The 24,690-nt window shown below is 40.6% G+C and overlaps 1 protein-coding gene across 1 annotated transcript in view; it reads left to right on the forward strand.

Moving 5' to 3' along the window:
- Positions 1–23,820, forward strand: part of THOC7 (THO complex subunit 7) — an 89,957-nt gene extending 66,137 nt beyond the window's left edge. Inside the window, exons 6-8 of the mRNA XM_085624703.1 lie at positions 19,477–19,543; positions 19,638–19,707; positions 23,544–23,820. Of these exons, the coding sequence (XP_085480829.1) occupies positions 19,477–19,543; positions 19,638–19,707; positions 23,544–23,605 (199 nt within the window). The 3' untranslated portion in view covers positions 23,606–23,820. The remainder of the gene's footprint in view (positions 1–19,476; positions 19,544–19,637; positions 19,708–23,543) is intronic.
- Positions 23,821–24,690: the final 870 nt, after the last annotated feature.

Below are 24,690 nucleotides of genomic sequence, written 5' to 3' on the forward strand. Positions count from 1 at the left end.
AAAAAAAAATCTTTCCTAGAGAGGCCAAACTTTTCTTGCAGAAACATGAATGAGGCTATTTGGCCATCAACACATACATCCCATAAAACCTTGATCCCTGTACTGCCCCAGCTAAATGTAACTTTATCCTGGAATATAATTAGTAAAAGACCACACGCCGAGAAGGGATATATGCGTTAATGTTTGATGTCCTGAGTCTGCGTCGTATCTTCCTCCAAATTAAATAAGTTGATTGAGCTATTTTAAATTTGGTCTTTTTGTAATAGCTAGGCTCTAAAATGTTGACTAAACTTTGCTGTGCTTCATCCCCAAGCAGAATCTCTTATATAGTGGGACTTGCGGCATCTGCAATTTCAGCACTATCTCCGACCACGAGTATTCCCATATGTTTCAATAGTGCTTCCTATTGGTATAAGAGAGAACTAGGTCCCCCATCCACCCCTAAGCCTAGGAAGAATTATCCACTTAATTGCCCTTCTGGACCAACGGTATCCCCATAAGAAGCTAAAACAAACCCTTTCAACTTCTGTTATACAGAATGGCGGAAATACCAGAGGGATTGTCCGAAAGAGATATAAAAAGTTTGGGAAAATTGACATTTTTAATAACATTACAGCGTCCGTGTAATGATAAATGTAAATGATCTAGCCTCTCTATGGTCTTATTGACTGTATGGATCACTGGTAAAATATTTAGTTCCGGTATGCGTTCCACTGCTGCTGTAATCCTGACCCCCAAAAAAGTGGCTACTGTCACGATTGAGATGTCTGCCGGAGGTAGACTGTCTGAATGTAAACATTCAGTCTTGTCAACATTTAATTTATATCCCGAGACATTGCCAAATTGTTTCGCCAAATATTTCACTGCTGGGAGAGCTAACCTTAAATTACTTTTGAGAATCACAATGTCATCAGCAAATGCCAATGATTTATAACTAGTATTGCTAACCTTAACCGGTTCAATATTCAAATCTGCTTCCAATTTATTAAGAAATGGATCAATGTATAGTGAAAATAGCAGTAGAGAGCAGGGCACCCCTGCCTTGTCCCTCTGCTAATACTAAATACTTGTGATTCTTGTCCAGATATGCGGATGTGAGCCTCTTGTGTTATATAGAGTGCTTGTACCGCTTGGACAAATTCAGTAGCAAATCCCTTCCCTTGTAAAACTGACCATAGAAACCGCCAGGAGACCCTGTCAAACGCTTTCTCTGCGTCTAACAGGATCATCCCGAGCGGTGACTTAGTGGCCTGCTCCCAGTCAAAAAGGGCAGTAGCCCGCTTGACATGATCTGTTGTATCCAGACCAGGGATAAACCCGTGTTGGCGGATAGATACCAATGGAGTTATAATTGCCCCCAGCCTGGAAGCGATTATTTTTGAATAGATCTTACTATCTGCGGTAATGAGTGAAATGGGTCTGTATGATGCTGGATGAAGTTCAGGTTTGCCTTTTTTTTTTTTTTTTTTTAACACTCCAATTGTAGTCTCCTGCCATGATTTAGGGGTCTGACCCAATTGAGCTAGATGAAAAAGGGACAGAAGCTCAGGTCTAAGTGTTTGCCGGATGGTTCTAAAAAATTCTAAGGGGGATCTCAACTGGCCCCACACCTTTACCCGCGGCTAAGGAAATTATTGCTTTCTCGATCTCCTCCCATGAGATTGGGGCAGCAAGAATCTCATTCTGATGTGACTTTCGCAGTACATTGTTCACTTAAAAATTCCATAATTCTTTCTGAGGTCGCCTCACCTTCTGTTGTATATAATTGTTCATAAAAGTTTTGGAATACATCTAGAATTTCCATCGGAGCGTCCTGTATCTGATCAAATTGATCTAAGATTCTATTTATTCCATTTGTAGCCTCCCCTCTGTTGTATGCGTTTGGCCAATAGTTTCCCAGTGTTTTCCCCAAGTTCATAAATGTCAACTCTATGCTGTACATATTTAGCGGCTAACTCTTCCCCAAAATATTGATGTATTTTAGCTTTAATGGCCGCTATAAGCTGTTGACAGTCATCTATTTTTTGAGCAGCATTAATTTTCCTTATAAGCTTCCTCTCAGCTAGCCTTAAATCATCCATCCATCTAATTTTTGCCTTCACCGTCCTTTGACGATATAGAGAAAAACTGAGGGTCTCGCCCCGTAGGGCGGCTTTAAACGCGTCCCACACTATAGTTTCGGGAGCGGTACCTTTGTTTATATAAAAAAAATTCAGTAATCCATTTGGCCATATTTATACAGTATGCTTGGTCCAATAACAGCTTCCTGTCTAAAGTCCATGTCGGCAGAGCCCTAAAAAATCCACTTAACGGAAGCTCCACTATTAGCGGGTTATGATCTGATATTATTCTTGGGGGGAGTTCAATACTAACTTTTTCAGCTATTTGACATGAAATAAAAAAGAAGTCCAGCCGGACTAATTTATTGTGGGGAGCCGGAAAAAAAGTAAAGCCAGGATCCCCCGGTCTGTGTCTATTCCACACATCCGCTAGTCCATATTCCCTAACTAGCCCCTGTAGTGCTCTAAAAGTCCTACCCTTGCTACCTTGATACGAAGGGTTACAGACAAGATTAAAACTGCTCTCTAAATGAATGTTAAAGTCGCCACAAAGAATTAACGGAGATGGCCAAGCAGCTAGTTCTATACTCAAATAGTTCAGTACTTCAGGGTCATCCAAGTTTGAGCCATATAAGGAACAGATTGAAAATGAAGCACCATTGATAGCCGCTTCCAAAATCACCCATCGCCCAAGTTTATCCTCCTTCTTACGTTTACATATTATGGCTCCGTGCTTTGCCAAAATAGCTACCCCCTGTGTAGTGGTGCCCTGACGTGTACTAGCCAATAGATCAAAGCCCAGATCTTTAAGCCAATCTCGTTTACTTCAGGGTATGTGAGTTTCTTGTACACACGGCACCTCTATTTGCATATGCAGAATCAATTTAGCGAATAAGTTTCTTTTTTTCCAGTCATTAAGACCACAGACATTTATAGAGCAGATACGTATTTTGTCCCTTCTATCCATTTTCCTTATGAAATACCACTTTTTTCCCTGAATTCATAAGATAATACAGACCTTTCAAATAAACTTTAGAAAATGCGCTATAAGATATTTTCATTTTGTTATGAAAATGTTCACAATGACTATACAAATTAGACAATAGTTGTGCTCCCCCCCCAATGCCCCCAACCCCCAACATCCCCCCACAACCCCACATTGAACCTGGAGCCACCCATGGGTGCCCCACCACATGAGGCTTAAGGACTGTGGGTCCCTGGTGATGTTGAGCTGGGCCATCCCCCCCTTCCCAAGATCCAACCTTCCCCTCCCATATGATATACCCCAGTAGAAATAGACCAGAGAGAAAAAAAAAGAAAGAGAGCAAAATATGGAGAAGAGAAAAAAAAGGAATTACTATAAAGACCCAGTATTCATTTAGCTATACATCCCACAAAGAGAGCCCCCCCCCTCTCTAAGTGGGAATATGTAAGTCAACCAGACCCACACCCTTCGATCCACTACATTGAAATCATAAATTCTTTTGCCTGAACTTCAGAAAGAAAAAAGTATGTCTCCCCCTGAAAAACCTCCTTCAGCTTAGCAAGAAGACCTGAGCTCCTTTAGCCTGAAACTGAAGAATTAGCTGACGTAGTTGCCATCTTTTTTCAACTGTCGCCTGACAGAAATCTGGTCTTACAAAAAAATCACACCCCTTCCCCATCCTTTTCTAGTCAGGCCTAGCCAAATTATATAGCGCTTCTCTGGCCAAAAAATTATTCAAACATTTAAGAATCGCTCTAGAACGATTATCCACTTGTCCCCCTTTTTTAGGATAAAAAAAAAAAAAGGAAATCGATGGGCCCTTTGTAACTCAGTTTTCCAATCCCATTGCTTAAGTTCCGGGAACGCCTCTTCAAAAAGTTCGATCACGAACTGCTGGACATCTGCCCCCTCCTTTCCCTCTGGAATACCCAAAAATCGCAGGTTGTTCCTCTGGGAGCGATTTTCAAGATCTGTCAGTTTCCAGAATGTGTCCTCTTTCGTCTTTTTCATAGACTCAGTCATGATCTTTTGTGCAGCCAGCTCGTCTTCCAGCAGGGATATCCTGGCTTCTGCTTCAATTATTATTACTGAAAAATCAAGTCTTAGCCACCCTTCGAATAGAGTTTTGCAATCTGCGGCATGCACCATGAGTGCGAGAACTCTCCACCCGGGTCTCCTCCCGATGTGCCATGATGCTCTGATATATAGTTGATATTGTGATTTCTGTAGGCTCATTTAAACTTGCTCCATTATTAATAACTGGGGGTGCTTCTCAGTCCTGTACCACCTTCCCATCAATTTTGGGTGAAAAAGAATAATCCCAGATCATAGAGCCAGCCGGGCATAAGCCATTTTCAGAAGCAGCTACTTGATTTTTCTGCTTACGGACCGTTCCAGGCATAAGTGAAGTCTTTTCTCCTTCGTCTTCCCAGTGCAGACTGCTGCTATCACTATCGTCCTCAGCCCAGTCCTTGCCAAGACTGTCGTCTCCTGAGAAATCAGAGTGGTCAGACATAGAGTAAAAACTATCCCCTGAATCTAACTGTGAGCTGGGCATCTCCTTCCCAGACACCTCATTAATATTATTCTGGTCTGTGGAGTCCGTAGCATTTTTAACCTGGTGAGTATTTAACTGGACTTCAACTCCCACAATGCAGCTATCTTGCTGTTTAGCAGCTACTTCACTGACTTTTAAGGGGCACCGATAGTTATCAAGGGACTTACATTCTCTTTTTGGCCATCCATCCCGGTGTGGCTTTCCCCCTCCAAAAGTTGTTCACCCCCTAGAGTGAGCATTTTGTTATGTTTGGTACTTAGTGAAACATTGTATGGGTTGTGGTGCTTTAAATGTTATGTTCTACTGTTATGTTCTATGGTTGCTATGGTATGTTTCACAGATGTGTTCTGTGACTGGCAGTTGTATGCTGGCTGTATTGGGAACACCAACGCTACTCTTGTGCTCTGAATAAAGTACTTGATCAAAAGAACTTCTCACTGATTGCTGTGACTATTTATGGATTATAACATTGGCGACGAGGATGGGATTAAAAAAAACAATTTGTGAGGCAAAGATTTTAACTCCATTTGATACAAAATTGTATGGGTGGATGCTGAAGGAAGGGCAATAGCTAATGTATTTTTGGAAGCGAAGTAAAGACTGAGAAAACAATATGCTAAAGAAATAAACATAGTAATGTGTAGGCACAAATTTTATACACAACCACAAAAAAGTGATGAAACAATTGATCAGTTTGTAACACGTTTACGAGAGTTGCCTTTAAATTGTCAATTTGGTGGCATGAGGGAAGAGATGATCCGTGATCAATTTATTGTACAATGTCGGAACAAAAAAATGCAGGAAAGGCTATGGGCGGCAAAGAATCCCACATTATCAAATGCAATTGATATAGCTAAGGTAGTAGAATAATCTGAGACATGCATGAAGGAGATGGAAAAAAAAGAGAACCCAGCAGCAGTAACGTGCATAGATAAGGATGATGTGGGGGCAGTAGGTGCAAATAAAAACACTGATACGAATGTTAAAAAAAGTACATATGGGAAAAAATACACTGGTAACTCTGGTTCGAGTTCACCAGCAAGCCGCATGAAAGAATGTGCTCCAGGTGTGGAAGCACATATCATACAGCGGATTATAAAAGGTGTTATGCCATCGACAAAGAGTGCAAGAAATGCGGTCGTAAAGGTCATTTTTATAAGATGTGCAAGACATATAAACCTAAGGTTTCGATTGTACAAAGTGAGGTAGGGAATATTACATCCCTATGTGAAGTTGAAGGAAAAAATAAAATCCTGTGTGTTGAAGAGGAGGATTTAGTAGACCCAGCAGGAAGGAGGTCAAGACCCAAAGCTTTATTCACAATCCATGGTAAAGAGGTAGAATTGATGGTAGATTCAGGGTCCTTTTGGACAATTATTCCCCGTATTGTGTTTGAACAAAATTGGCCTGATGAAGAATTACTCCCAAAAGATATCCACCCTGTGGGGTATCAAGGGGAAAGAATAGATATTATAGGATTTATGACAGTAGATATACATTTTCAAGAAAGATGTGTAAAAGGGAAAGTTTATGTAGCTCATAGTGGACCACCTATCTTGGGATGGGCACATCAATATGACCTTCACATAATCTTAAATCAAAGGGCAGAACACCAAGTGATGGTTGTAGATGAGATTACAACCAATACGATCGTTGAAGGGATGAGCAACATTTTTGAAGATAAGATTGGTGAGCTTAAAGGGTATGTTCATAAAATTATTTAAAAACCTGATGCTATGCCAATGCAACATAAGGTTAGAAAAGTGCCTATTATTGCTAGACAAGAGGTCAAAAGAATGCTGGATGAAATGGTAGAACAGGGTATTATAGAGCAGATTGAAACATCAAGATGGATTTCACCCGTTGTTATCACAGGCAAACCTGATGGTAGTTACAGGTTCTGTGTGGACTTGCGCACACTAAATCAAAATATTGTTGTTGATAATTACCCGTTGCCAAATATAAACAAACTTATTTTATCCCTGAAAGGAGGAAAGTATTTTTCAAAGTTAGATCTGCGCAGTGCATATCACCAGATAAAGTTACACACAGAATCCAAACCATTGACGGCATTCATCACGACTGAAGGAATTTTTCAGTTTACTAGAATGCCGTTCGGGTTGGCATCTGCTGCTGGGGTGTTTCAGCGGATGATGGGTTCAGTTTTGAAAGATACAAAGAATGTTGTTTATTTTCAGGATGATGTCTTGGTATTTGGGGAGACGAAAGAACAACATGATTTTGTTTTAAAAAAAGTATTGCACAAAATGGGTAATGCTGGTCTGACACTTAAAAAAGAGAAGTGCAAATTTGGTGTAGAGGAAGTCTAGTACCTAGGGTATACCTTGTCGTGTGATTGTATTAAACCAAAACGGGATCTTGTAGAGGCCATAAGAAAGGCTCCAGCACCATCAGACAAGGATCAACTTAGATCCTTCCTAGGACTCATTGAATACTATGCAAAATTTGTACAGAATTTCGCAGAGAAGACGGAGAATATTAAAGTTCTTTTAAGGAAGGGTTACAAATTTGTTTGGGATGTGGAACAACAAAACACTTTTGATAGGATTAAAAAAGAAATTTGTGAGGCAAAGATTTTAACTCCATTTGATACAAAATTAAAATCGGTTCTTACAGTAGATGCCAGTGCTGTGGGCATAGGAGCTGTATTGGCACAAAGACACTCATCGGGTATTAAAACAGTGGCATTTGCTTCAAGAACCTTGACTAATTCTGAAAGAAATTACTCGGTGATTGAAAAAGAGGCTTTGGCGGCTGCTTGGGGTGCTGAGTACTTTCGTATGTATCTGTGGGGATTTCAGTTTACTCTGCAGACGGATCACAAACCCCTTATTAAAATCTTATCGCCTGGTGGAGCTGGCAAGGGATCGGCAAGATTAGCTAGACTTGCAGCTCGTTTGCAGGAATATGTATATAGGGTTGAGTATATTCCTGGATGGAGAAATTGTCAAGCAGATGGGTTGTCTAGATTACCGTTGCCTTGGGATGAGGTTGATAAAATGAAGGTTGAGGCATTCCAATATGAAGGAGCGGTTGCAGCAGTTGATGAGTTAGTGGAATTGTGTAATGGGGCTATAGATAGGAATCAATGGAATGACGGTATGTTGAAGGATGAGGTTCTTCAAGGAGTTAAAGATCTAATTATTAAGGGGAATAGAAGGGAAAGCACACTTCCAATTGGTGTGAGGCCTTTTGTGAAGGTTTTGGAAGAACTTTCCTTGTTTGATAAAGAAGGTAATATCATAATGAAGGAAGACAAATGTATTCCTCCACAAGGTTTAAGGTTTTCTTTGTTTAGATTGGCTCATGAGGGCCATATGGGGCAAACTCTTACAAAGAAAAGGTTAAGGGAACATTTTTGGTGGCCTGCAATGGACCAACAGGTGTCTGATTGGGTTGAAAGGTGTGCGGAGTGTGTAGAGAGTGATAAAAGACTGAAAGTAGGCAGTCAACATGATGTAGGCAAGATAGATGTTCCAGAGCTACCGTGGCATACGATTTGTTTGGATTTTATTGGCCCATTTGGAGGTTTGAATACAGAATTGAGATTTGGGATAGTTATTGTTGATGTGATGTCCAAATGGTTAATTGTGGAATTTGTAAGGGAAATCACTACGAGGAATACCATTAGAGTTTTGTCTAATATCTTCAAGGAAGAAGGATACCCTGTTAGGCTTATTACAGATAACGGCACGCAATTGACATCTGTGGAAATGTCTCAGTATTTAAAGTCATGTGGAATAGTACACACTAGAACATCTTTTTATAACCCACAGGGAAATGGAGTGGTGGAAAGGGCAAACCGAATGGTGAAAGGGGTTATCCAGATGGCGATAGTGAATAGGAAGGATGTGAAATCCATGGTAAATGATTTGGTGTGGGCATATCGTACAACGGTGAACACAGTGTCTAGGAAGGTACCGTTTGCTGTCATGAGAGGGCGTCCTGCCAGTAGCCAAATTAATTCCAGCATGGATGAAAGAGTGTATTGGCTCGGCCAATTTGAATTATGAAAAAATGGAGGAGGATAAAATATCTTCACATAGAGTTTCCATAAAACCTAATGATTGGGTGAAGGTTAAGCCTGGACGGATTGGGGCTGGATTCACCAAATTTAGAGGTCCATTTAAAGTGAAAAATGTGCACAGCAGGCATGTTACATTATATAATGGAGAAAATTGGAATTTGAGAAGAGTGGCGCTTTACAAAAAGGATGCCATTCAGGGAAAGGATGATGTGGTTGAGCATGGTTGTGATTTAAATCCTTACCTATTCATTAGTGATGAAGAAATGTGCAGTAATCAGCCTTCTGTTCTCCGTGAGGATCGGGGTGAGAGTGTCAATAATAGGATGGTGCTGCAGAGACCTAGGTGCCCACCAAGGTACCTTCAAGATTATGTATGTGGGGATAGATAAGTAATTGATTCTGTATGTTACAACTTTTTTGATTTTGTATATAGTTATTGGGAAAGAGGTAAAGGGAAGAGGATATGTTATGTTTGGTACTTAGTGAAACATTGTATGGGTTGTGGTGCTTTAAATGTTATGTTCTACTGTTATGTTCTATGGTTGCTATGGTATGTTTCACAGATGTGTTCTGTGACTGGCAGTTGTATGCTGGCTGTATTGGGAACACCAACGCTACTCTTGTGCTCTGAATAAAGTACTTGATCAAAAGAACTTCTCACTGATTGCTGTGACTATTTATGGATTATAACACATTTCTGTCAGCGGATCCTTGATTACTAGCTAGACCGGAGGTAAAACGATACCTTGAGTTGGATCCTCTGCCGATATTGTCTGTGATTTTTCAGCCTGAGGGGATGCCTTAATCTCTGTGGCAGATTCGCGCAGCGTCTTGCTCTTGCCGCTCTGCGCTCTGAAGATGACAGGGACCGTCCGTCGTCCCAGTAGAGAGACGCCATCTCGATCTTGCTCTCCAGCTCCAGACAATCTTATCGCGGTTACCGTAATAGGTCGGCGTCCTCCGGACCCGGCACTGGAAGACCCACAATCTCCGTCCGAAATAGCTTTCCCGGGGCTGCCGGAGCCTGCAGGCAGTCCACGGGTCTTGGAGTCCCTGGATGGCACTTTCAGCGGCATCGGAAAGACCGCACAAACAAACGGAGTGAAGTTCCCAATGAAGTGAGCTGTGCTTGTGCAAGCCAATCTCGAAGGGGGAGGAAGCCCCCACAGCCACGAGTGCCAAATCATCCCCACTGCGGTAAGATAGTAATTTCTTTGTCGGGCAGCATTCTTGCGGTGATAGACAGGAGGAAAAAGGTTAAGGGGGAAGGAGTGATTTAGCCACCTCACTCGGCAGATGCTACGGCCGCCATCTTGCCCCCTCAAAAGTGGTATATCAAGCAGTAAAGTTGCCTGTTTTTTTCCACTACCACATTCTGTGGCAGAGAGGGCATTACTCCCACTAAATGTCAGAAGGACATTGACCGAACAAAATACATCTGTTGAACTAAGCAACTGTGTGTCTGACATGCTATTCTATAACTAAATGTACCCTATATTTAGGGCCTAAGGCCTCTAAGAAGCGAAGCACTATGGCCTCATTGCAGAACGGTCCAATAGCAGACATCTGCAAAGTTGCCACATGGTCAACACCATGTGTTAATTAAACATTTTTGTGTGGATATTCAATCCCGTCAACAGCCTTTATTTGGCCAGACTGTTCCAAGAACCTTGTTCCAAATTTCTTCATCTACTCGCTAGCCATCGCTTTCAGGATGCTCTGCTTTTTAGCCTGTGTGAAGCAGGTTTACCTACAGTAACATATGCTACAAATGGAAAAATATTACTTGCCCAATACCCATCTGTTTATACCTTGTAGTGCTGTAGATAAACATGCATCCTCCTTCCTCCCTCGGAGCAAGAGATGATTCAGAATCTTGACACACTTACTACTGGTACCCATATATATATTGTGCCTACCTTCAATGCATTCCACTTATATTAGTCATCCTCTGGGGGAAAATCAGTCTGAGGTTGAGTCTTCTCCTGGTGCATTATGAATTAAAGTAGGAGCCGCGTGATATCTCAAGTCCAAAGACCCTGTTGAAGAAAAACAAATTGCAAATGTCCCCGCCCAGCAATAGATGGCAGGAGTGTGCAGAACACGTGAATATACAGTACTAGATGTTACAAACAGATGATCTCATGGTAAATAGCACTGCTCTTACTATCGGCTTTGAATTATTGTATCCTGAAGACATATTGTAAACACACAAGTATGACAAAAATATAAAAAAGATCAATAATCAAAAGAAAAAATGTGCAAAGTAAAGCCTTGCCCCACCAGCCTTGGCACTAAAGTGTACTTCTTTTTCAGTAGATGTGCACGTGATCAGTCAAAATACAGTCATTAACAGTGCAAGACAGCTAGTGGCTGAGGTGCACTGCCCCTTTGTCCCACGCTGTATTGTTGTGGGTTAAAGCTCAATGTGAGTGACAGTTAAACAGACTACTAGATGAAGAAGTCTGACCCAAAACCTGTATGTATTTTTTATTTTTTTATTCTTAATTAATGAACATGGTTAATTACATGAAGCTGGCAAGGCAGTTAAAGCTGGTTCTAGGCTAGACCTAAAAAGAGAGCTGTTGTCCTTGGAAGGTTAGTACTGCCTTCTTTTTCCTACTGAACAATACGGGATTGGACGGCTTGCACAGTGCTCTAAGACAGTGGTTCTTAGCCTGTGGTCTATGGCTCTGTCGAGCCTACTCAGGGGTGGGGGGGAGGGGACGACGGAGTGGGGAGGGGTGGGGGTCCACGACTGCTTTAGAAAATTAAAATATATAACACATTAATAAAGTGTATATAAATAAAGAAGCAAAATATACAATTGAAAATTTTAAAACGTTCTGTAAATGAATGTGACGTTGGAGGTTACAAATTAAATTGGTATCCTTCAGAATGATTTGTGGGAAAAGGGCAAGTTCATCAAGCAGAATCTAGTCTGGACGATGAATGGACTCAAGTTGAATTTAGAAAAACTCCAACGTGCCTATTAAAATGTTTTTTTTTTGTCAGTAATGATTACGTGGGGGTCCACAGAATTCAAAAGGTTAAGAAACACTGCTCTAAGCCATTCCTCATGCCTTTGTTTGCTACATTTTTTTTACATGTTGTTCTTGCCTGGTCTTGACTTGCCTATGGTAGATTAATATTTTAAGGTCCTCATTGAATGGGATGTGTAATATGGATTCAATAGTAAAGTGTCTGTTTCCTCAGCCTTCTAATGAGAGTTGTCTTACCCTGCTTGGTTGCATTTTCTGCTGTGCTGAATATGTTCAGCATAGTGGCCTTGTGCTGTATGTCAACTATGAAGGATTTTTCTGGGAGTTCCTGTGGGATACTTTTGTCTCTAAATAATTGTATCTGTTAGACAAGATCTTTTTCGGGATCTTTGCGATCTATTGAAGGTCTGCATTGGTCCTGTAGATTAATAGAAAAGTAAGGTTTAGTTATAATTGCGCAATACTTTTATTTTTAGAGAGGTGTTGGCACTACTTGCTTTAATTCTTTGATCTTAGTACCCATGTAGAATAAGCTGTTGATGCCATTTCTGACTAGCGAAGATTTTATACTGGTACACTGAATAGCCAAAGTAGCAGGGGTGGTGTTGAATCGTCTCTGAAGAGCATAACACTAACAATCCCTTTGCCTTGACTTTGGGTTGAAATGGGATCAACATGTTATGGTAGTGAAATGTAAACGAACAAAATCCCTGGGTATTCACAAAAGCATCTGTTGAGTGAGTCTATGAATGCTAGCTCATTGTTGATGCAAGTGCAGAACTTGGCCCCTGCGCAAACTGCAAGTGCACACCGAAATACAAGCTGGCTTCTGGAGACAGCTGCGAGTGTGGTTAGAGTGTAGTAATAAAGTCCGTAGCCAGGATGTCGTTTCAGGTAGATTTATTGAGACCAGTTACATGTAGATATATAGTAGAGATACGGCCCCACCAGGAGCAGTCTGCCTGCTGCTCAACCCATACTCCAACTGTCACACTCAAGCATCCAGCCACCCAAACATTCCATTCTAGACTCACACCAACATTCCATGCATCTCATTCACACTGGCTGAGCAGCTAGGGGTAAGTAACCAGATGAATACAACACAGGTTACTTCATAGAGTAGTGCATGTGATCAGTGACTAGCCTGTTGATGAGAAGGTCACTACCCGGCCTCAGCCCATGAGGTGCTAAAATCGGACTGAAAAAACAAGCACTGAGAGATGAAGCCAGTCGATCTCACTTTGCCAATGCATGTTGTTTGCCTGCATTGGCTTTGCCAATGTAGCATAAACATTCTCAAAGCAAATAGCGGTAGACGGTCATCTTGGAATGGTATATTCTGTACTTCCAAGATTGCTGTTGAGTTATGTTTGAATGAAAATGTGGTAACCATCCTGGAAGTATAGAAAACCATGTTCGACTTTCTTAGAACATTATTTTCTATAGTTTTAAGTTTGCCACCATGCTGACAATTTATGCAGCATAATGAGCTGTTTTTTGCAAAGAGACGCATTGAATTTCAACTAAATGGAAATGCAAGAAGTCATTGAGGATCCCCTACAGCATGACCGGCATGGAGAGCTTTTTGCCATAGGAAGAGCACTGAATACCTTCTTTGATCCTCACTTTAGCTCAGTCAGGTCTTCACTTGACTAGGGATAGCACAATGCATCTGAGCAACAAAGGGCATGGGTCTTAGGAGTTCCTGGTCTTGACTCTGACAACTCCATGAATTGATGTGCCTACATGTGCTTTCTAGATGGTTAGCCCAGATACTCTGTTACATAGCTGTATCACCCAGGTGGCTTGATTGTGTCTTGTCCCAATCAGTCTGCCTTTATTAAGTTTATGTAGGATTTTTCCAGCTGTCCTTAGTAGCCGGCTGTGCTCACAGCAGTACTGCATATTAAATATTTCTTACTCCTGGAGGTTCTGGCCATGTGGATTCATAGCTTGAACCTGCTGTTGGTGTAGGATGTGTTGGTATCAGGTTGCGAGAACCTTAGTATAGTATCCTTCAAGGGCATTTATGAAGCCCAGAGGCCATGTTACAAGAGCATTACACTGGTGTAATAAAAGAGAGCAATATTTTTAGTATTATTTTGCTGATTGTGTATTTTAGAATGAAGTGAACACATTTTGCACCAGTATGTTACGGAAACGCATTTCCATGAGTTAAAATGGGGTTTAAAACCATTGCTAAAAATATAAAACACCATTTTTGTTAAGAGTTTCCTGCTTGATATAAATGTTAACAAAGAAATCCTACTCAATAAATGACTCTCAAAAAATAAGCAGCATCTACTATTTTGCTACTTGCTTGAATAAAAATAGAACCAAATGATTTTCCTTCAAAATTATTTCCATCTTTCTCAGTTATAGACTGAAGAAAAAGCGCTGTCTTCCCTTATTATGTAAACACACAAACCTAGTAGGGTAACTGGTTATCCTAACCCAACAAATGAAATTAATAGACTTGAAAGTTAAAACATATATTGGAATAATCATTACTGGGAATAAGGACCCTACTTGATAGGTGCATAATATACTTGGGTAGTCAATGTGGGTGTAGGATTGAGTTCTTCATGTTATCTGTTACCTTATAGTTTGTATTGTTGCAATGCATATCATTGGCTTCAGCTATTATAACTTGAGTTGGTACATTAACTAATAAAAACAATGTCATAATGACTGTAATCTATGAAATTATATTAGCACACAGTACAAATATGAATAAGGTTTTAACAGCAAGTCCCAGTCAAGAAAATCTGGATTGGGGGTGGTTATAAAACTAACTTTTCCCCTGACAATCTTAGGATAGGAAAGCTTAGTTTAAGACAGTTTTACATCCCCTAGTAAATTGCAGTGCTACAAGGGACAAACATTAATGTTCTTGCAGTCTTTCAGAAGGATTATTTTAAATGACTGTCACCACAGTTCAATGAAACTTAAACAACTGTTTCAGCCACTGTGTCATCCATGAAAATGTAGGCCTAAAAGTAGGAAGAAAAGCGAATAGGTATAAAATACCTGCGCATTAAGTGAATCAAAAACACACAGTAACCAAAAGTGTGGTCTGAACAGTATTCCAACTCACTGATAGAAAAGTTTGTTAGCATAGCGTAGCTCCTAGGAGGAGGGCCTGCTTCCACAAGTAGGGATTGGTTTTAGATTAGTGTATAATAGCTTTCTAGAATGCACCTGAATGACATTCACAAGGGCTAGATCATAAATGGTTATTGCAGTTTGAGGGAGTTATTGCCATGGTCTGTGAATGAGAGAAGACCAGCAAGGCAAAGTATTGCTTGTTACCATAAACACTGACCTTTACCTGAGAAAATGTATGCGGCCTCTGTGGGAGTGAAGGCGTCTTAGCAGTTCTCTAAATGTGAGCTACACACTAAGTTTATGTTCAGTTTTCTCAAAGAGCACAAAGCCAAAACATATCCATTTTTGCAGTATTAATTTAGTTTTAATATTGAACAGTCAGCAACCTGAGAGAAGACTCGAAAAAGTGGATATTGCGCAAAACGCTACATGGGCTTGTTACATGGAAAAGTATAGTGTAGGGCTGGAGGGGATACTCAAATAGGAAGGCTCTTAAACATACAGGTGCCAGCTTGTTTGCATAAAAGGTGGTTTCCTGTGCTGTGTGTTTGATACTTGACACAAGCATGGACCCCGCGTGTTGTCATTTTCCCTCCCACCCAGATCCCACAGCTCTAGCGGGATTAACTTTGTGCATGTCTTCCAGGTGCAAGCAAACATCCAAAGGACAAAGGGACTTGAGAAAGAAACTATTTTTCCTATGTGTTTTATCATTGCTATTTACTTAATCTTCGTGTTGCCTTATGTATATGTTCATTTATTTGAACCATTGCCATTCTTGCTTTATAATAAACATAATAAATAGGACTTACAAATATTTATTAACCTGTTTGAATATTTCTTGTTTTGATTGGAAACAAGAAACCACAGTATCACACACAAATTACCTGATTGTGGACTAAGTTAGTATTGTTGGTACTTACTCAGCACAAGATAGTTTCTTGTGTAAATGTGTGATGTGACACCATCATGTGAACTTCATTTAAAGTACCCATGAGAAATCCCAGTACAATGCCAAAAAGAAAACACATACTTTAATCGGATAGAGAAAGTGGCAGTCGGACAGCGGTGATTAAAATGACAAATATGTTACAGTAATGCAACCTTAAAAACCAAACTCTTAGTTCATGTATTGAACTCCATAAACATGTATGCCATTGATTACTATCCAAGTTAAGGATATTGGTATATATGTGTGAGTAAATCCCTCTTTTTGGGTGGTCACCACCATTTCATACTGACTGGTGCTGCTGTATTTTTCTTTTTTTATAACTCTGCAGACTTGGGCAGGGCAGTTAAGTTCTCAATGTTTGTTCTTTGACCCCTGAAACATGGTAAATTTGGATGATTCCCAGTTGGCAACTATAACTTTCCAGTAAGGCCATTTTATATTGTGCAGGAAAGGACATCAATGGAACAGAAAGTTAAATGTCACCTTTGAACAGCAGCACCTATTGAGCCAGACACTAGGCTGACTATGAAAAATCTGGCTTTGCGTAGTCTGATTGCTGCAGCTTTCAAACCTGCAGGCAGCCCTGTCAAAATGACTCCTTTGGCAGGAGGCAACTATCTATCTCTATCTGGCTATCTTTTTTATTAAAGTTATGTAGTCATACAGCAGATATTAAAGGCAGCCATAATATATAACAATCAAAGATAATGTGGTAGGACTTTACTACAGTCCGTACAAAACATCCGGAGGCAACCATATATTCAAATACTTTATTTAACATGTGAAATTGACATCCATAGGAATCAACATTAGCCACTTCAGTCGTTTGAGGTGGCATACTTTTTTTTTTTTTTTTACTGTTTGTCGTCCCTACGTAGACCTTGCAGCCCACTTTTAGGGTGGCCAGTCTTTTAAAATGGAACTTATAAGAGCCTTATGTTGGCAAGTTCCTGCAGGCGCTTGCCCTCAAATATTGGTTTCTCTGTAAAGGGCCATATAGCTACTCCTATGAGAGAAACTGAAGTGCAAGTAAAATATTATTTTGTTAACTTTAGTTAGGGATAAATTACAGACATGATTTAATCCCTGTTTTAATATTTATTAAAAGTCAAATTCAGTGGTCAGTTTGAGTTTTGTTAAATGTATAGGGAAAGTAACTTAAAAAAGTATACTTTGCTTTCCTGAAGCTTTTAAAGCTAATTAGGATTAGCCTGCCAGCAGCTAGCCCCTGTCAGCGCTTTCTCCTTAATGAGTTGAAAAGTGCACCCAGGGGAGAAACAATGTCTTGGGCCTGTTGGCAGGAAGACCTCTGTGTGAGATATGACTTCTCTTCGTGCAGGAATGGCAGTTTCGAACCTTCATTAACCTGAAATGGACCAGGATTAGGCCAGCCCATTCAAAGGTAATTGGAAAGGGGACTGGGAAAAAGAAGCCCTTTGATCCCAGGGTACAGTGTAGCCAATTTGGCAGTATCTCAGTGGGAGGGGGAGTGGGTCTCAGAACCTGTTTGCTATAGTGGAGGAGGAGACTGTTCATTTCTATAGATGCCTCTGGCCGGGATCACAGTCACCTCTAACTGCAGAAGGGTTCTGCCAACTTAGTGTCCAGGAGTCTTCCCCCACCCACTGGTTAGTGAATCTAAAAAAAGTGGCACTCCGCCCCCAACTCATCAGAACAATGTTTGGACCTGTCAACGAACAAAAGAGGACTAGAAAGGCTGTTGAGAACCGGGTGGAGACCTGAGGGGCTGGAGCTATTCCCATTTGCCCCAGGACTGAGAAGTACACTCCAAGTGTCAGTTAGCTGTTACCTGTGTGTTTACAGAGACACAACAAGCTGCTTTTCCTAAGTCTCCTGTTGACCAATGACAACTGGATCTGGACTGCACCCTGCTGGTGGCCTGTGCTGGGGTAAATACTAGCTCATAAGAGATCCAGGGAGCCGCAGAAGAGACCACGTTGGACTGCTCTGGAAAGTCCAAAGAGTAAATTCCTAGACAATTTTTGGACTTCCAAGACCCCGGAACTTTAGCAGAACCACGTGGCAAAGGTGCCTGATCTCAAAAAGACTTTGATGGATACAGCCTCCAGGCTTTAGACCGGTAAAAAAGTTGAGCTCCGAAAAAGAGACTACATCTGAAGGTACAATTCTTGACTGAGCCACGAAAGAAAAGTATTCAACTGACCAAAGGACTTTGGCAGGTGTGAAATTTCAGTGTTTCCACTCAAAGCTTTTTCTGTCAAAGCCAACGGCTTCAGCTAAACCTTGTCCAAATGGCTTTCCAGCTTGGAGAGGACTTCTCTGGATACTCCTGCAACCTTGCCCCTCTGGAGGATTTAGACTACCATTTTAGAGACTTGGTGAGTAAGTAAAACCTATGATCAGGGTAACTCACTTGGTGTATTCGACCTCTGATCTATTGCAGTCTGCCTGAAATTGCACCTAGATATTAATAACTGCAAACAGTACAGTACTTTGTATTTTCTGCTTAAAAATGAATTTGTGTGAATTTTACAAATAATTTATTGATTTTCAGGAAATCTTTTTGGGATTATTATTGTTTTTGACTTTTTAACGTTTGGTTGAGGTAGTTGGCTTGTTGACTATTGATGCATTGTGATATAGTGTAAATTAATGAGGTGTGTCTTCAACCTTTTCCTATATTGGTCCAGCGCTGGGGCGGTCCTGATAGATATATGGAGGTTGTTTCAGATCCTAGGTGCATTGATGGGCAAAGGTCTGCTGCTTTACTCCTAAATTTGTCCTCTCCAAAAGTTACAGGTGGTATATAGAATTCAGCTGAGGCTGTTCATGCATCAAGTTAAACCTAGGTGATACAAACTTCACAGAAGCAAGAAAGAGTCAAAAGTTACTAACCACCTCCTTTTAGAAAGGGTAACACCACACTAATCCTAGTAGGGTATATGGTTCCTTCTCTGTACTAAGGCCCAGTCTAACACTGAATAGTTTATTAATCCACATTGAATCTCCTTATCTGACAGATTTGAATAATTATTAGTGTTTGGGTTGTTTGCAGCCTTAAGAAAGCAGGTAGCCTGTGGAACAAGTCAACTGTGTAAAGGCTGTTTATGTTGTAAATTGTTTTATGAAGATCTGTGCATTTGGACTAAAGCTTGACAATGTGATGTCATTTGGAAAATTCTTTGAGCTGTGTGTTTATTTGGGAGTAACAAATCATGATCATTTGTTCATGAAAATAAATGTTCTCACAAAGTATAATTTATGGGCTTTTGGTTTATGCCCATTTAAAATACTGGAAACCGTGTACTGGTGCCTTTAAAAACATGAGTTGGGGTAACTGATAAAGCACACACATAGCCGTGCACAATTTTTCCTTTTTACCCACAGAGTTAAGAATGTATTAAAAGTGTGTTCATCCATGGCCATAGGTTTTTTTTAAGTTCTGTAACCCATGAATCAAGCATTTGAGTTACGAGTAATGCATTATGTAGAGGTCGAAGTAGTAGACTTGCTTCATGTTTCTTTTTATTTGCACTTTGTTTACACAAGAAAACAAATTGATTCCAGTTAGGGCATTGCAGCAAAACATGAGACTGTTTAGGAAAATTGGGGCATTTCTAAGGAGCTTTAAGTGTTGCTGTGATCTTTTGAAGGTTTATTGATCTTGATCTTTACCATTTCACACAAATTGCTTAAAGCATAGGAAGCTATGTTTCAAATGCAAACAACATCACCGCTATAGATACTTTAGTTAACAATCCACCTTTTTCACTTTGTGCAGGCAGCTTGATGCCTTGGGGAAAGAACTGCAGCACCTTTCTCACATCAAAGAAAGTGTTGAAGATAAGGTATGATTATTATCTTTTTGGAGCAGTTTTATTTGTTTTATTACTGTAATCTCAATATTAAATGTATTGACTCTGCATGTTCTTTTTATCTTAGTTGGAGTTGAGACGCAAGCAGTTCCATGTCCTTCTAAGCACCATACATGAACTTCAACAGACTTTGGAAAGTAGGTAGTTTGTCATATAGTTATAATATATTATGCTGATAGAATATACATAGTGTGTGATCACCATATGTTTCTTGACAATGGGAAACACCATGCAAGGCATTTAACATTGTTCTGTTTAGTAGTAAGTTGGGTAGGTTTCTAAATATTTATGTACAGTGCCTAACATTATAGAAAATGTATCTAGTAGAATTATATGAAAAGTGTAGAAAAGCGCACAATTTTTGAGTGAGGAAACCTGAGGTGTCAAACTGACCAGACTTATTCCTTAAGTTCTGTGTTCTGTACTCTGTGAGAGGGAACCGGTGTACACTGTCCACACATCTTCATTGGTGTGTGTTTTCCTCAAAGCTTCACAATGGTTGAACATGTACAGTTCCTCAGTAGACAATTGCTGAGTAAATGGTATCCATTTGCGTGTAACCTTCTGCATTTTTATATAGCTTGGACCAGACACTAAATACAACAACCACCAACTGTATTCTATGCATCAGTTAGAAGATACATGTAGCAGACTGGCCAGCTTGTGGCAGACATTTGAAGGGTTTAAGGTGTGCGGAGTGGATGGGGCATACCTAAATTCTATTAGGACAGAGGTATCTATATGCAAATTATAGAGGGTAAGATGGGGGAAGTGTTTAGGTTAGGGTCTCTTGCAGTTAAACAGAGTGCCAAGCTGTATTGAAGTGTAAAGAAGGTTCAGATGTTTAGGTTGTTCAGAAATACTAGCAGTTAAGTATTTTGTTTGGGGTGTGAGATTGGTGGTGATATGCCCACCAGTCTGAGTAAGTAGTGTGGTTAGTGCGACCTCATAAGGCAAAAGCCTTCTTTGTAAGATTCAGTCCAGACACAAAAAAGCATAAAAGAGGAAAAGTGGGAGGGGCATGCATTCAGGAATTCTCTGTGATGGACGTTGTAGAAAGAGGTGCTTCGCTAGCATTAAGCACAGAATGTACTTTCTAGTAATGCATGAACACTCTCCAGGGCATTCAGTTACTAACCACCCTCCCCTTTTTTAACTTGATAGCAAGTTAGTGAGTTGTACCTGTGTCACTCTATTTCTAGTTTTGTACCCATCTTGCAACCTTTCACAGCACCTTGGCAGCTAGAGTTGCTACCGTTCTCCGATAAAATACTGGCCGTTTAGGGCGACCACCTGGCATAGAGTTACATTCTGGACAAGACACACATTGTAACAATTCTGGACAAAGGGTTCATTGATGGACGGGAATTATGGACAAAAGATCTATCAAACATACACTCTAAATGAAAGTTGATAGGAAGGTAAATAGGGAGTCGTGTGTAACAGGATTCTGCCCTTTTAGTTTCATAGACCATAGAGTAGAGCATAGGAGCAGAGCTTGACGTTTGAAAATGGACATAAAACTAGAAGTCTTGTAAGAATTTGTCACCAAAACTCAGGTTATAGAGGTTGATGAACTACAGCTTATAGTTTATATGAACTGCTCAATTCTGTCTTGAGCATTAACTGAAAGTAGAACAAGCTCTCAACCCATGGAGTCCTGAAGATGGTGCCACACTTATTTCCTTTATTAAATCCAGTACCTAGCAATATCTTAGATCTCCTTTCCACGTTAGATCTAATACCTGTTTTGAAATAGATGTAGTCAAATGGTTTCACCTCAGTTCACAAGGTTAATCTAAAACAGAAGTATCCAACCTTTTCTATACCAAGAGCTACTTCTGCTCAAGGAAACTCCTCCATAGGTTCTAAAAATCACGGCACAATACTGATCAGATCAGTTAACATTACACTAGTTTTCAACCAATGCAGGATTATCAGTAACAAATTCAATTTCACAAAGTTCGTCTTTGTTTGTCTGGTCTTCGCTTCTGACTTAAATAAGAACAGAGGAGGAGGCTTTTATGTGGAGTGAGATGCCGTTCCATTCTTCAGAAGTGATGGAAGAGAACGCCCGTCATCCTGTGCTGTGTATGCGTGAGATGTGTGTGAGGAGTCTTGCAGAGTGGAGGTGTCTGGCTGGTTAGTGGAAGGAGATGCAAATGTTCAGGTACGTGGGGTCTGAGTTGTGTAGTGCTTTGAATGTATGTGTGAGGAGTTTGGATTAAGCTCATTTGTGTATCATTAGCTAGTGAAAATCCCTGAGGTGTGGTGTGATGTGAGTTCCGTGTTGGAAGTTGAGGATGAGACTAACTGCTGAGATCTGGATGGTTTTTAGTCTTTTAGTGAGCTGCTTGGTGTACCTGCCATCGAGGGTGTTTTCATAGTTCAGCTTGCTGGTGACTAGGGCATAGCAGTTTTTCTAGTGTTGCTTAGGAGCTATTTCAAGATTTTCCTAAGCATCTTTAGGGTGTGGAAGCAGAATGAAGTGACTGTGTTGCCTTGCACAGTCATATCCAGTTTGCTTTTGATGATTATTCGTTGTTCCTGGCATGGGTTCTAGATGTGGGTCCGAGTTAGGCTGCCCACCAGTTGGAGTCCCAAGGTGAGGTGTTCTTGCCTAAGATCATCTCTTCTATATTGTCGGTGTTGAGCTTGAAACTGTTGGCTTTCATCCAGTTAGCGACTTCAGTAATGCAGGCAGTAAACTTGTTTCTTGTGTTGGGGGTCGTCTGAGAGTATGAGCTGTGTGTTGTTGCCATAGGAGAGGGTGTTGATGTGTGCAGATGATTTTGACCAGAGGTATCATGTATGCGTTAAAAATGGTGGGGCTGAGCGATTAACCTTGAGGCACTCCACAGAGGAGTTTGTGGGCTTCCAAGGAGTAAGGTGCACACCGACAGCTTGTGTTCTAGCGGAAAGTCCAAGTCTGAACATAGAGTACTTCACTAAGAGTGACACCGAGCCAAAACCGATCAACATACATACCTTCCTAGGCACGGATGTCAGAATCCGCCGGCTCAGAATTTACCTGTCTTCCTAGACCACCCCGCAGTGAGCCTGCTCTACAGCAAACCATCATCCTCAAACCCCGACGCTGATCCAGCTTGACCTGCCGCCAACTTCGCGACGAGCACAATTTCTCCCAAAAATGTTTTAAGTCCGAAAGTAACTCTTTGACCGGGACCTACATGGGCTACGCTTCTGACCCACACTCCATCGCAATCAGCCTCATACCTTACCCATGTCCAGGTCTAGCACAATCAGATGCCCGTGGTTGGCACTTTGTGGTTTTTGGTGCTAAAATTTAATTCGAAATTTAAAATTCATATCTCAAGTCCCTTTTATTGGATTTTTGTCATCATTTTGGTAATTAAAATGGTCTCTATTTATATAAATTGAATTGGATTTTTGTGTGTTCGATTATTTTTTCTATACTGTTTTCTTCGGTCAAGCTTGTCTGCTGTGCGCCGTAGCTACCAGGGGTTGAACTCCAGTTTAATTATCCAAACCTTTACTGGATCTAACCACAATAGTGTCATTATTACGTGTGGTGGTCTACCATCCTCACTAACTAATGCTACACTTTCTCATATTAGTCTTGTTCTCGGCAGGTAGTAAAATATGCGACTCTTCCAAAAAAGTGCAAATTCATTGCTACAGGCAAGCAACTTCTCCATCTTTGCCAGTGTATTTGGGCTTGTTAAAGAGAGTTTAGACACCTTGACCCTAATTGCAAGATTTATTTAACACTCTTGTCCTTTGTGTACAAAAGTTGAAAAGGCATTAGGAAAGATAGAGGTTCAAGGAACAAAGTTCATGACTCCTAAGATGCAGCCCAGGCTTGACCCTCAAATAGTTGCATGCTTTCTATTTTGTGAATAGAAATTGAATGTGAATGTACTCCAATATCTCTTTGTTGGTATGTTATAGTCAACCTGCCTGATATTGTCTATATAATTCTAACTTTCAGGTGATGAAAAGCGTGCTGAAGAATCTCAAGAAACGCAAATGGAAACTGAGAGTAAACAGTAGATGCTCAGAAAAACCCATCGCTTCCTAGAGTTACTAAAGACTTTTGTTTGTTTAGTAACCATATATTTGGTGTGCCATTTAAATGACTCTGGCGCCAACAAAATTGTTGTAGGAAGATAACTTTAAAGTATATTTTGGAGAGGAAGTATCTAAGATGTACATTATGTAAAATTAGAAATGTTTTTGTTTATTAAAATGTTTTGTGATTTCTCAAATTTAGATTTCCTATTTCAAATTAGTAGTCTTATATTTATGTACATTGTGAACCATGCTACAAAGCAATGGAGCCATAAACCATAATAGGAAGAACAATGAAGTGGGGAGAGGATGAGTGAGTGGGGAGTGCGCATTGGAGGGGAATTGTACAGGAGAGCACAGCTGAGAGAAGCCTGGATATGGTTTGATCTTTAGTGCAAGGTACGAAAGGGGGCCTTAGTTGGCTTCCTGCTATATATTTGGTTTTGAAGATGCTGTGAATTGAAGAGGTAGTCACTAGAGCTCTCAGAGCATTGAAATTATGATGAGCTCACATTATATTAGTTGATGTGTGATGCAGCATGAAGTCTACTCTTCAGTGGTGTCTGGAAGGTTTTCAGGATGCCGTCCACCAGTTCAATGGATCCTTCTATCGAACTGAGATGGGCTCTCCGTCATTTCGAATTTCTCTTCTGGAACTGAAAGTTTAACTCTTCAGAGGGACTGCAGGTATTCTTGGTTTCTGTGCAATGTTTTGAAGCTGATGTTGGTATCTATGTACACCCCCTATTAACTTAAAAATGTTGATGACTCGTGCTAAAAAAACGCTAACAAGGTTCATCACATTGAGACATTCCGGCCCTGGTGTTGCTTGCTGGCATTGCAGTCGGAACCCTACTGTCTTAGTTCAGTTCAGCTTGAGATTTTCCTTGGATGAGAGTAAGACAGTTATTCAGGGGGACAATATCTAGGCCGAACATGACCTTTAGGCACAGCTGCATGTTATATGCATGTAGGTAGGTTTTTACGTTCCTGCCTTTTTGTAGGTCTCCTAAGGGTGCGATGTGCATTCATGGTTTGGGCAACAGCCTGTGTGTTTGAGAATTGGC

The sequence above is a fragment of the Triturus cristatus genome, chromosome 9, assembly GCF_964204655.1.
Source record: "Triturus cristatus chromosome 9, aTriCri1.1, whole genome shotgun sequence".
NCBI classification, from domain to species: domain Eukaryota; kingdom Metazoa; phylum Chordata; class Amphibia; order Caudata; family Salamandridae; genus Triturus; species Triturus cristatus.